This window comes from Canis lupus, chromosome 38 (genome assembly GCF_003254725.2).
Source record: "Canis lupus dingo isolate Sandy chromosome 38, ASM325472v2, whole genome shotgun sequence".
NCBI lineage: Eukaryota > Metazoa > Chordata > Mammalia > Carnivora > Canidae > Canis > Canis lupus.
Window position 1 is genome coordinate 17,426,104 of NC_064280.1, and position 12,601 is coordinate 17,438,704.

Below are 12,601 nucleotides of genomic sequence, written 5' to 3' on the forward strand. Positions count from 1 at the left end.
ATCAACCTATCTCTAATGCCCCTGAAAAAACCTGGAAATGTGTCAGTCAACAAATATTTTTTGAGCACTATTTTGAGCCAAGTACTATTCTAAGGTACTCAACATTCAGTTTTAATCCAGATTGGCCTCTGTCTTCGAAGTTTTTATTCTAGGGGGCATACCCTTCAAAACCCCAAAAGATATCTACTAGAATAAAAAATAAGCAATTGCTAGGCAATTCTGTTTTCCTATTATGGCTATTTTTTTTTAAATCTCTACAATGTCAATATTACCTGAAATTATTTTCTCATTGCAGACATAATGTATTTTGGGTTTAACAGGCTATCCATAACTTATGAAACATTTCTAAATATGTAAGTTCTGGACTTACACCTATCTGCTCAGTTCCTAGTAAGTATTGCTAGAGAAAACAAACAAACAAAAAGTGTACCTACCATAATACAGACTGCTATTAGTTCAAAGGAAAAATAGAAAAAAGGATCTATTTTTTTTTTCTTACAGCCTCAAAAACCCTTATATAGTCCCATCCTGAAAACTGAGTAAACCAGTTTGGTTATTCACTTTGTATCCAGAGTTTTATCATCTCTCTGCATTACAATTAAAATGGCTGTATGTGATTTTACTTACCCACAGTCTCTATATGCTTCTGGAGCCAAGGAAAGGACATTCCTGTACCAGAGAACATGCATGATTCCTCTTGCTCGTCCTCTGTCTTGGACCTTACCAATTCTTCACTGAAATCACTCATACCTGCTCCAAATTGAGATTATCAGTTCCTTTCTGTATATCTTATTTCACAGAATTCTTAAACAGAAAAAAATGCCATCTTTTTATCTAATAAATAACACTCAATCTGCAAAATTAATTATCTACTAGGTCACTCCTTTATTTTTTTTAAATTTTATTTATTATTTATGATAGTCACAGAGAGAGAGAGAGAGAGGCAGAGACACAGGGAGAGGGAGAAGCAGGCTCCATGCACCGGGAGCCCGACATGGGATTCGATCCCGGGTCTCCAGGATCGCGCCCTGGGCCAAAGGCAGGCGCCAAACCGCTGTGCCACCCAAGGATCCCCTAGGTCACTCCTTTAAAAAAAAAAAAAAAAAGATTTCATTTATTTGAGAGAGAGCAAGGGGGGGGGTTGGGAGGGAGGGAGAGAGAAAGAGAGAGAGCCAGTGCACAAGCGGGGAAGAGGCAGAGGGAGAAGCAGACCCCCCCCCCCAACTGAGCAGGGAGCCTCACTAGGGGCTGGATCCCAGGACCCTGCGATCTGAGCTGAAGGCAGATGCTTAACGGACTGAGTCACCCAGGCACCCCCAGGTCGCTCCTTTATTTATTTATTTATTTTTAATTTTTATTTATTCATGATAGGCACACAGTGAGAGAGAGAGAGGCAGAGACACAGGCAGAGGGAGAAGCAGGCTCCATGCACCGGGAGCCCGACGTGGGATTCGATCCCGCGTCTCCAGGATCACGCCCTGGGCCAAAGGCAGGCGCCAAACCGCTGCGCCACCCAGGGATCCCCAGGTAGCTCCTTTAAAGAAAGGAGTAAAATTATGCCAGCAACAGCCAAAAAAAATGATCCATTCAAAAAAACTTTTTAATCTTTACTATGTTACAAGAACAAAGATAGATAAGATAGTGCACCTTAATAAATACACACATAAAAATAACAGCTCAAGCTTAGAGGAAGAAACAGCAAAATGATACATAATAATAAAACCACACACCCACAATAACAGTAGTAATGGTTAATATGTATTGTCTCTATCTATACCACCAAGCTTTTAAATTATCTCGTTAATTCCTATAAAAATCCAGAGGAAACTACGATTATTTTCTTCCACGTTCATATTGAAAAAAAACTGAGGGGCTTAATTAAGTTAAGCCAACATAAGAAAAGTGAAGACAATATTCCAGGACATCAAACTTGGCATCAAACTACTTGGCATGAATAGTCTTGGGTCCATGTAGAGGAGGGGGTAGGAAGACAGGACTGAGGGTCACCTGGGTGGCTCAGCGGTTGAGCGTCTGCCTTCTGCAAAGGTCGTGACCTGGGTCCCAGGTGGAGTCCCCCATCGGGCTCCCTGCATGGAGCCTGCTTCTCCCTCTGCCTGTGTCTCTGCCTCTTTCTCTGTCTCTCGTGAAAAAAATAAATAAAATCTTTAAAAAAAAATCAAATTCTGCGGTTTAGGAGCATGGGTTTGAAATAACACCCGAAACACGTGTATTTTAACGAGCCCTTACAGAAGAAACTCTCCCTTCCCAAATTCTCAAAAACTAAGTGGGTGCCCCCCGCAGTTGCCACGGTAACCATCATAGTTTCTCCACCCCTTCCGCCTCGTTCTCAGCAATAAAGGTTTCAGAACATCAAGAAAAAAAAACATCAGCAGAACAAGGGTGAATCCTAGCGCAGCCCTTCGGGTGCTACTCTGCACGGCGGCGAGGACGGACGGACAAACGCAGCGGCACTCACCTGCCCGACGCCCACACTTCTCCGCGGCTCTAACGCAGCCCCGCGACTGGGGCCCAGCGAGAGCCAACCGCCACCGGAAGCGGAGTTAGAGACGCCTCGCTGCGAGCATGCGCAAAGCCGCCCCCTCGCACACCTGCGCTCTCAGGCGGTGCGCAGACGCGGCCCCGCCCCTAACCCCTCCTCCCGCGGCGGAGGCGTCGCCTTCGGCGGCTCGACCCCGGAAGTGGCTGCGGGCCGCTGCCCTCCCTCGGGGTGGGTCCCGGTGGGGGAATGCGGGACTCTAAGTGCCTCTGGAGACCGGGACGACGCGATGATGGACGAGGGGAGCAGTCAGAGGAGCGGAATTGCACCGCACCGAGTGATTCACGGAACCGGGGCCTTTAGAGTTTTGCTCGGCCTAAGGGTTAGGAGGCCGGGGGCGGGGGCGGGGGCGGGGCGGGGGGGCGGAGAAAGGGACGGGGTCCTGACCGAGATAAACCTGCAGAACCTCTTTTTTTTTTGTTTTGTTTTTTTGTTTTTAAAGATTTTGTTTATCTATTCATGAGAGACACAGAGAGGCAGAGGGAGAAGCAGGCTCCACGCAGGGAGCCCGACGCGGGACTCGATCCCGGGACCCCGGGGTCACGCCCTAGGCCCAAGGCGGGGGCGAACCGCTGAGCCTCCCAGGCAGCCCCTAATCTGCATAACCTCTTAACCGCTTCCTCGAAATCTTGTTTTTCTCTTTGATTAAAGTTTTAACTTTGAATTTATATATGTCCCCAAATTTTGGGCAAGAATGTGTTTTTGCCCTCTCGGCAGAGATGGCTCTGGGGACACGTCTGGGGTCATTTTTCCTGAAGAATGTTGATGAACATACGGGAGAGAGGCAGAGAGGCGTCAAAAGTGAGACGATCAGGGCAGCCCCGGTGGCTCAGCGGTTTAGCACCGCCTTCGGCCCAGGGTGTGACCCCGGGGTCCCCGGATCGAGTCCCACGTCGGGCTCCCTGCATGGAGCCTGCTTCTCCCTCTGCCTGTATCTCTGCCTCTCTCTCTTTCTCTTTCTGTCTCTCATGAATAAATAATAAAATCTTTAAAAAACAAAAAAGATGAAGACAGTAAAATGAAAACAACTCATCCAATAGTTAAACAAGATTTAAAAAAAAAAAAGATGACAAAAATGCAAATATAAAACAAAATGAAGCATACAGAAGGTTTCTAGACTCCAATCTAGAAGAAAACATATTCTAAGAAGCATAAAGATATCTTTACAATTGTGTTATGCTGAAGAACAACTTAATATAATAATAACATTTTTTTAAGGGCAGCCCAGGTGGCTCAGTTAAGTATTTGCCTTCCACTCAGGTCAGGATTCCAGGATCCTGGGATTGAGCCGCACATCAGGCTTCCTGCTGGGCTGGGAGCCTGCTTCTCCCTCTGCTATCCTCCTCTTTGTGCTTTCTCTTCCTCTCTCTCAAATAAATAATAAAATCTTTAAAAATAACATTTTTGAAAAACTGCAAACTTATTTAGAAAATATTGTTTCCACAAACCCTTCAGTGATTGCCACAAACACTCTATTTTATTCCCCGCAGTCTAATAAAGAACAAGCTTTAGACAACCAGTTGGAAAGACATCATCATAAACAGTCTATACTAGATCACAGCTGATAATATGGACGAGATAAAAAAGTAGCAAAAATGAAAAGATAAAACAAAGGCAGCTTACATAATAATATAGAGGAAGATACTATCTAACTATAAACTCTCTATAAAGTACATGGATGAAGATCCCACCCCAGGCTCAGAATTGAGGAAAAAAACAAGCAACTGTATTCTCAAAGGCATGGCTCCATTTTTTTTGCCCATTTGATGCCCCAAATCCCTCATAAAGAAGTTCAAGCAATTGTACAGGAAAGGCCACATGAAGAAAAAAGTTCCTAATGGGTAAAACAACCACATGGAGAGAGGCCACATGAAGCCCACAGTCTACATCTTAATTCCATACATCTGAGGCAAACTTTCACGGACCTTGTGACCCAGATCAGTCTACTGCTGAATGCAATTGCTTGAGTGAGTCTACTTGACAACATGAAGGAAAGGTGAGCTATTCCCACTGAACTCTAAAAATTTCTGGCTTCCAAAATATGAGCAATAAAATTGTTGTTTGAAGCTACTAAATTATGGAATAGTTTGTTATATGGCAATAGATATCTAAAATACTGATATCGGCCATTTGTATTTTCCATCTTTCTTTTCTCCATCAGTCTAGTTAGAGATTACCAATTTATTTATGATGTGATCAGAAACAAACTTTGTCAGATGTCAATATTATAAGAATTGTTGAGACTTATTTTATCCCCCCAAATATGATTTATCTTGGTAAACGTTCCATGGGCAGTGAAAAAGCAATGTGCCCTGCTGTTGTTGAGCATCAGTGTCAATGAGGTTGAGGTAGGTGATAGTTTTGTTCAAATTTTCTATCACTGACTTCACATATAGTGCTGTTATTAATTTCTGAGATAGGGGAGTTAAAAATGCATACACTCTGTGGATTCGTTTCTTCTTTAGTTTTATCAGGTTTTCCTTTACATATTTGGAAGTTTTATTGATCACATTAAACTGATAGCTCTGGGATCCCTGGGTGGCGCAGCGGTTTGGCGCCTGCCTTTGGCCCAGGACACGATCCTGGAGAATCGGGATCGAATCCCATGTCGGGCTCCCGGTGCATGGAGCCTATGTCTCCCTCTGCCTGTGTCTCTGCCTCTCTCTCTCTCTCTCTCTTTCTCTCTGTGTGTGACTATCATAATAATAAATAAAAAAATAAACTGATAGCTCTTATGTCTTTCTGATGATATAACCATTTTATCATTATGAAAAATCCTTTGTCTCTGATAACCCTTCTTTAAAAAAAAAAGACTTTATTTATTCATGAGAGACACACAGAGAGAGACACAGGCAGAGACACAGGCAGAGGGAGAAGCAGGCTCCATGCAAGGAGCCTGATGTGGGTCTCGATCCTGGATCACACCCTGGGCTGCAGGCGGCGCTAAACTGCTGCGCCACCGGGGCTGCCCTCTGATAACCCTTCTTATCTTGAAATGAAATTTCTCTTATATTAATACAGTCATTGCAGCTTTCTTAGCTTACTGTTTGTAGGTTTTATATTTTTTCCATCTTTATGTGGTCAACCTATATATGTTTTTTTAAATGTGATTCCCTTATAGACAGTACTTAGTTGGATCTTCCTGTTTTTAATTTAATGTGACAATCTCCAGTCTTTTAATTGATGTGCTTTATCCTTTTGTGTTAATTGTAATAATTTATATTGTCAAATTTAAGTTTATCATTTTGATGTTTTTTTCCAGTTTGTCTCATTAGTTTTATGTTCCTCTCCTCTCTTCTTCACTTATTGCCATTTCTTTGGATTAATCAAATGCTTTAGTATTCCATTTGAATTCCTCTATTGGCTTTTAACTATGCCTTTTTTGCATTATTGTTTTAGCAAAGTTGTAAGGAATTATGATATGCATTCTTAAATTTGGTAATTTAAGTTATATCTACTAATATCTACTTAGAGTTAAAATTGTGATACTTCACATAAAATAAAAGAGGCTTACCTTGTATGGCTTTATTTACCACCACTCCTAAGTCCTTTGTGCTTTATTGTCTTATGTGCTACATCTACATTCATTGTCATTTTTGCTTTAAATGGTCATAATGTACTTTAAAGAAATTAAGAGAAGAAACATATATATTGCCTTTTTTTTTTTTTATTCATGAGAGACAGAGACAGAGAGAGAGAGAGAGGGGGCAGAGACACAGGCAGAGGGAGAAGCAGGCTCCACTCAGGGAGCCCGATGCGGGACTTGATCCCGGGACTCCAGGATCATGCCCTGGGCCAAAGACAGACACCAAACCACTAAGCCACCCAGGGATCCCCCAATATGTTGCCTTTTAAAAAAAAGATTTTATTTATTTATTCATGTGAGACACAGAGAGAAGGAGGCAGAAACATAGGCAGAGGGAGAAGTAGGCTCCATACAGGGAGCCTGATGTGGGACTCGATCCCCGGACTCCAGGATCATGCCCTGAGCCAAAGGCAGATGCTCAATTGCTGAGCCACCCAGGCATCCCTATATATTGCCTTTTATATTTACCTGTTTACTATTTTTAGCACTATCATTCCTTCTAATAGATTATTTTCAAATAGCTGTCAGAAATTCTTCCCATTCCTGCCTGAATGTACATGTTGCTTCTCTCATTAAGAGATAGAGTCCAGGGGTGCCTGAATGGTCCTGTTGGTTAAGCATCAACTGGTTTCAGCTCAGGTTATGATCTCAGTATCATGAGATTGAGCCCTACATTGGGGGATTAGGACTCCCACATCGAGCTCCCTGCATGGAGTCTGCTTCTCCCTCTGCTTGTGTCTCGGCCTCCCTCACTCTTGTGTCTCTCAAGAATAAATAAATAAAATCTTTAAAAAAAAGAAAAAAGGGAAAAAAAGAGGTAGAGTCTATTTCTCCATCCCTTGAATCTGGGTGGGTCTTTTGACTTGCATTGGTGAATAAAATGTGCCAAAAGTGATGTCATGCCAGTTCTAGACACAGACCTTAAGAAGCCTTGCATTTTGTACTTTTATCTTTTAGAAATATAGCCAGCAACTAAGTAAGTTTGGGCTAGATTACTAAATATCAAAAAATACTTGGAATGAAAAAGGCCCATCCCAGCCATGGCAGGAACCACATCTGAGTCACCAGACATGTGAATGAAACCAATTTGGAAGTTTCAGCCCTAACTAACTTCCCATCTTAGTGCAGCCACATGAGTGACCTAGGTCAATAACACCCAAATCTGAAGAACCAACCAGTTAAGTCTAGATAAGGCACAGAATAGGGAGAAATAATAAATGACTATAATTTTAAACCACTAAATAGGGCAGCCCCATTGGCTCAGCGGTTTAGCGTCGCCTTCAGCCCAGGGCGTGATCCTGGAGACCCAGGATCGAGTCCCACGTCGGGCTCCCTGCATGGAGCCTGCTTCTCTCTCTGCCTGTGCCTCTGCCTTTCTCTCTCCCTCTCTCTGTGTCTTTTATGATTAAATAAACTAAATCTTTAAAAAAAAAAAAAAACCACTAAATGTATTACACAGTAAAGAAAATTAAAACATTGTATCTCTTAGTTTCCATAAAGTATGTCATCATCTTTAATCCTGAAGAATTTTTTTTAGCATTGCTTATGATACAGGTCTATTAGTGTTGAATTTTCTGTTTTCATTTACCTAAAAATGTCTATTGTGCCTTCAGGTTTTTTTTTAAGATTTTATGTATTGACACAGAGAGACAGAGAGACCACAGCAGCGGGAGCAGCAGAGGGAGAGGGAGAAGCAGGTTCTGCCCCAAGCAGGGAGCCCAATGTGGGGCTTGATCCCAGGACCCCCAGATCACAACCTTAGCCAAAGGCAGACGCTCAACCACTAAGTCATCCAGGTGCCCTTATCATTCTGGTTTAATATCATTAATTCATCCTCTTATGTATTCCATACCTTTCACATCTCATGTAGATTTCAATGGAACGAGCTTTCATATGTGCAGGGAACTCTTACTCTTTCTGTATACAATTGATCGGTTTTCACACTTGAATAGTCTTCATAATGGTACTTATGTTCCTGTTCTTAATTCTATACTACATGTATTATTTAAAATACTGAAGATTCAGGAAATTTGCTTTGTCTTGTTGTGTGATCTGTAACAGAGGTCTACTGTGATCGTATGTTATCCTGAAGAATATATTTTCTTCTTAATTTTTAAGGTTACCTCCAGGAGTCGCTTTGAACCTACCAGGCATAGCTTAGGAAGATGTTACCTGCTCTGCTGATTTATACTAAAAGGGAAGTTTTTAGGGAAGGTAGTTGTCAAAAAAAAAGGTGTCCCTTTGGGGCGTCTGGGTGGCTTAGTCGGTTAAACGACTGCTTTCACTCAGGTCATGATCCTGGGGTCCTGGGATCGAGCCCTATGTTGGGCTCCCTGCTCAGCAGGAAGTTTGCTTCTCCCTCGCCCTCTACCCCTTCCCCTTCTCCTCCCCCCTCTCTCTGCACCCTCCCCCCTCTCTCTGCACCCTCCCCCATCACCCCCTCCCCTACTTGTCTGTGTGCCAGCTGCCGTACTACTCTCGCGCTCTCTCTCAAATAAATCAATAAAATCTTTTAAAAAACAAAAAGGTCTCCTTTGTGACAGTCATTAACTTACTGAGACTTTTGTACCATTAACCATCTCTGTTGGCTAAGAGCCAGATACATTGCTGTTTAATTATTTAAACAACACGAATGGGTAACCTTTTAATATATCATTTGCTTTTTAAAGGAACACTCTGGTTTTAACATTTGCCCCAATTTCATAGATGAAGAATCTAAGATTCAGAAAAATCAATGACTTGCCTAAGGTCACACAATTGGACCTCTGGTACCTAGGTTAGTGCTTTTGATTACTTTCCTTGCCTCTGCTGTTGTCTTAGCAAGGAAGTAATTCATATCTGAAAACTGTAAATGGATAAAGCCGAACAGTCTACACTGTGGATATTGAGTTCTACCCACCTCACCTTAGAATCTGTTACACATTTGTTTCAAAGCTCAAATATTTGACTTCTGTGAATATAGTGCCAAGGTAAATTAGGCATAACCGGAAACAGGAACTTATATATCAGTCTGTATACCAGTGGCAATTTCAGATGTTTGAGTTTCTTTCTTTGTACAGTAGAAATTGGGATAATATTTGTCAGGACTAGACAAATAGTGCATGCTGATAGATATAGAACCTTGTATATGACTCACTCCCCGTACAACATACCCTTTGACATGACCTTGACATGGCTTTTTGATTGTCAAGAAGAATTTAACCCTGCTGTCCATGCCCAACACAGAACTCCATCCTCCTTGGCTTTTGGAACCGGATATTTGCTTAAATTCCACTTCAGTTATATGATCACTTTACTTAAAATCTGATAGCTTTCTGTTTCTTACTCTATTAAGTCTAAATTCTTGTACTTGATTTTCAAGGGCTTTATATAACCTGACTTATTCTAGCTGCCTGAATTTATCTCCCACAACTCTTTACTAGAATCATTTCACTGTGGTAAGATTAGATCCCCTTATTGTCCTTTGAACATTCTGCTCTCTTTTCTCTTATGTCACTTTCTTCACCTGCCCTTTCCTTTCTTTTATTTTCCTTTTTTTTTTTTTTTTGGTTAAGATTTTATGTATTTATTTATGAGAGAGAGAGAGAGGCAGAGACACAGGCAGAGGGAGAAGCAGGCTCCCTGTGGGGAGCCTGATGCTAAACTTGATCCCAGAACCCTAGGGTCACGCCCTGAGCCAAAGGCAGATGCTCAAACACTGAGCCACCCAGGTGTCCCTGCCCTTTCCTTTTCCTTTTACAATCTGACTCCTATCTACTCACCCAGCCCTAACTCAAATCCTACCATTATCTTTAGTGCTTAGAATTTGTACCTGTGTTGAATGTGAAAATGTATTTTCATTTTAGCACTTATTGTGTAGCTGGGTTCTGTGTCTGCATCCCCCGCACCCCCAAGTTACAGAGAGAAGTGGTTGGCATTAACAAGAGAGATTTGTTTATCTTTTAGGAGTTTCCACTCTGAAGAATATAATAGAATCCAGAGTCCTCCTGCACTCTTGAGGGTAGGAGCCAAGATTGGGCCTCCTTTAGCACAGGTATAACAAGTGGACCTATCTCTCAGACACTGGCCACAAAGGATGACGTTAGACACGAGAAGTCAGAAATCTGGCAAGAGAGAAGATCTCAGGGTGCCCAGCAGGAAATGATACCATGCAGGCTGACCGGATGGAGTAAAACAAAAATGTGTTTCTTGCTCTTCTCACTATATTGTAACCAATCATAGTGTTTTCATGTTTAACCTGACTTATAACTCTTCAGTTACCTTTAAGGATAACCATATTTTATCTCTTTCTGCCAATGATTGCAAATTACTTTTCCCCATATAATTTTTTGACAACTTTCTTGAGTTGTAAATGCTGTTTCAAACTAAATAAATAAATAAATAAATAAATAAATAATAATAAATAAATAAATAAATTCTATTTAAGTATTTAAATGATACAGTTTTATGAGTTCTGACATATGCTTACACACCTGAGACCATCACCACAAGGGAAGGAACATAACCATCATCCACAACTTTCTTTGTGTTCCTTGCCTCCCTGTCCTGTTACCAAGCAACAATTGTCATTATAGATTAGTTTGAATTTTCCAGAATGTTATGTAAATTGAATTATAAGTATATATTTTTTGGTCTGGTTTATTTCACTCAGAATTTCCTTGCCATTAGTAGTACCAATAGCTCCTTTATTATTTTTAAAAAAGATTTTATTTATTTCGAGAGAGAGTGAGAGAGAGCGCCCATGTGTGAAGTGGGGGTGCGGTGGGGGACAGAGCACAAGGGAGAATTCCAAGCCGACTCCTCACTGAGCACAGAGCACTGAGCACAGAGCCAGATGCTGGGCTGGATGCTAGGACCCTGAGATCATGACCTAAGCTAAAATCAAGAGTCACCTGCTTAATCGACTGAGCCAGCCAGGAACCCCAGGAACTCCTTATTGCTGAACAATATTCCAAAATTTAATACCTATGTATCTCTCAATGGACACCTGGGTTTTGGTTGATTTGTTTGTTTTTACTATTACAGGTGAAGCTAATAAGAACATTTGTGAAAAGTCTTGGTGAAGAAATAACTTTTGTTTCTCTTGAGTAAATACCCAGGAGTGGAAAAACTGGGTTCATATGGTAGATGTGGTTCAATTTTTAAAGAAACTGCCCAATTGCAATTATAGCCAGCAGTGTCATGAGAAATCCAACTGTCCTTATCCTTGTCAACACTTGCATGATTAGCCTTCTTTAGTAATTCTAGTGGATATGCAATGATACTGATTGTGGTTTTGATTTGCTTTTTTCCTAATGACTAATGATGTTGAATATCTTTTCATATACATGTTTTCCATGTGTGTATCTTCTAAGGTGAAGTGTCTACTTAAATCTTTCATCCACTTTTTTGAAATTGGGTTATCTTCTCATTTGTAAGTTGTAAGACTTATTTAGATATTCTAGGTTTCTTTCTTTTGGATACATGTTTTGCAAACCTTTCTCCTACTCTGCGGCTTACCTTTCTGTTTTCTTAACAGTGAATATAGGAGTGAGAGCAAAAGTTTTGGTTTTGATGAAGTCCCAATTTATTGATTTTCTTTTAGAGTTTATGTTTTTTGTGTATTTAGAAATTTGTCAAGCCCAATGTCAGGATCATAGGAAACATAGAAACATAGAAGAACTATGTTTTCTTCCAGAAGTCTTATAGCTTTAGTTTCTACATTTAGGCCTATAATGTATTACCAATCAATTTTTGTATATGTTATGTGGTAAGGGTCTAGGTTAATGGACTTTGTCTATTTCATCCTAGTTGTATCATTTATTGGCATAAAGTTATTCATAATATTCCCTTCATATTCTTCTAATGCCTGTCTTCTCTCTCATTTCTGATATTGATAATTAGTGTCATCTCTCTTTTTTTTCTTCCTACTCACTCTGAATAGAGGTTCATCAGTTAATATTGAAATTCAGAGAATAAACTTTTGGCTTCATTGATTTTCTCTATTTTCTTTTTGTTTTCTATTTTTTTGATTCCTGATATTTATTATTTCCTTTCTTCTGCTTGTTTTTTTTTTTTTTTAAGTTTTATTTTATTGTATTGACAGAGACCACAAACAATGGAAGCAGCAGAGGGAGAGGGAGGAGCAGGCTCCAAATGAGCAGGGAGCCCAATGTGGGGCTTGATCCCAGGACCCTGGGATCACGACCTGAGCTGAAGGCATATGCTCAACCGACTGAAGCACTCAGGCGCCCCTTATGCTTGGGTTTTGATTTGCTCTCCTTTTTCTAGTTTCTTTTTTTTTTAATTTTATTTATTTATTCATGAGAGACACAGAGAGAGAGAGAGAAAGAGAGAGAGAGAGGCAGAGACACAGGCAGAGGGAGAAGCAGGCTCCATGCAGGGAGCCTGATGTGGGACTCGATCCTGGGACTCCAGGATCATTCCCTGGGCTGAAGAGAGTGCTAAACAGCTGAGCC

The 12,601-nt window shown here is 41.1% G+C and overlaps 1 protein-coding gene and 1 long non-coding RNA gene across 8 annotated transcripts in view; one reads left to right on the forward strand and one right to left on the reverse strand.

Annotated features, from left to right (window-relative positions):
• Positions 1-2,613, reverse strand: part of TAF1A (TATA-box binding protein associated factor, RNA polymerase I subunit A) — a 31,959-nt gene extending 29,346 nt beyond the window's left edge. The window contains exons 1-2 of one of the 4 annotated variants that reach the window (XM_049106975.1): positions 2,476-2,613; positions 628-804 (exon numbers count right to left, since the gene is read on the reverse strand). In XM_049106975.1, the coding sequence (XP_048962932.1) occupies positions 628-748 (121 nt within the window). In that variant the 5' untranslated portion in view covers positions 749-804; positions 2,476-2,613. Of the gene's footprint in view, positions 1-627; positions 805-2,006; positions 2,139-2,475 lie in introns of those variants that run through there. The other 3 variants (XM_025420951.3, XM_049106977.1, XM_049106976.1) reach the window with 3 other exon arrangements.
• A 16-nt stretch (positions 2,614-2,629) lies between these two features.
• LOC125754569 (uncharacterized) lies at positions 2,630-10,571 on the forward strand. 4 transcript variants are annotated; one of them, XR_007409186.1, is made up of 4 exons: positions 2,630-2,879; positions 3,818-4,553; positions 8,262-9,580; positions 10,089-10,571. It is a non-coding gene; the product is annotated as an uncharacterized LOC125754569 (long non-coding RNA). The 4 variants fall into 4 exon arrangements; XR_007409184.1 differs by lacking the exon at positions 8,262-9,580; XR_007409185.1 differs by lacking the exon at positions 8,262-9,580 and having other exon boundaries at positions 4,048-4,553.
• The last annotated feature ends 2,030 nt before the right edge of the window (positions 10,572-12,601 follow it).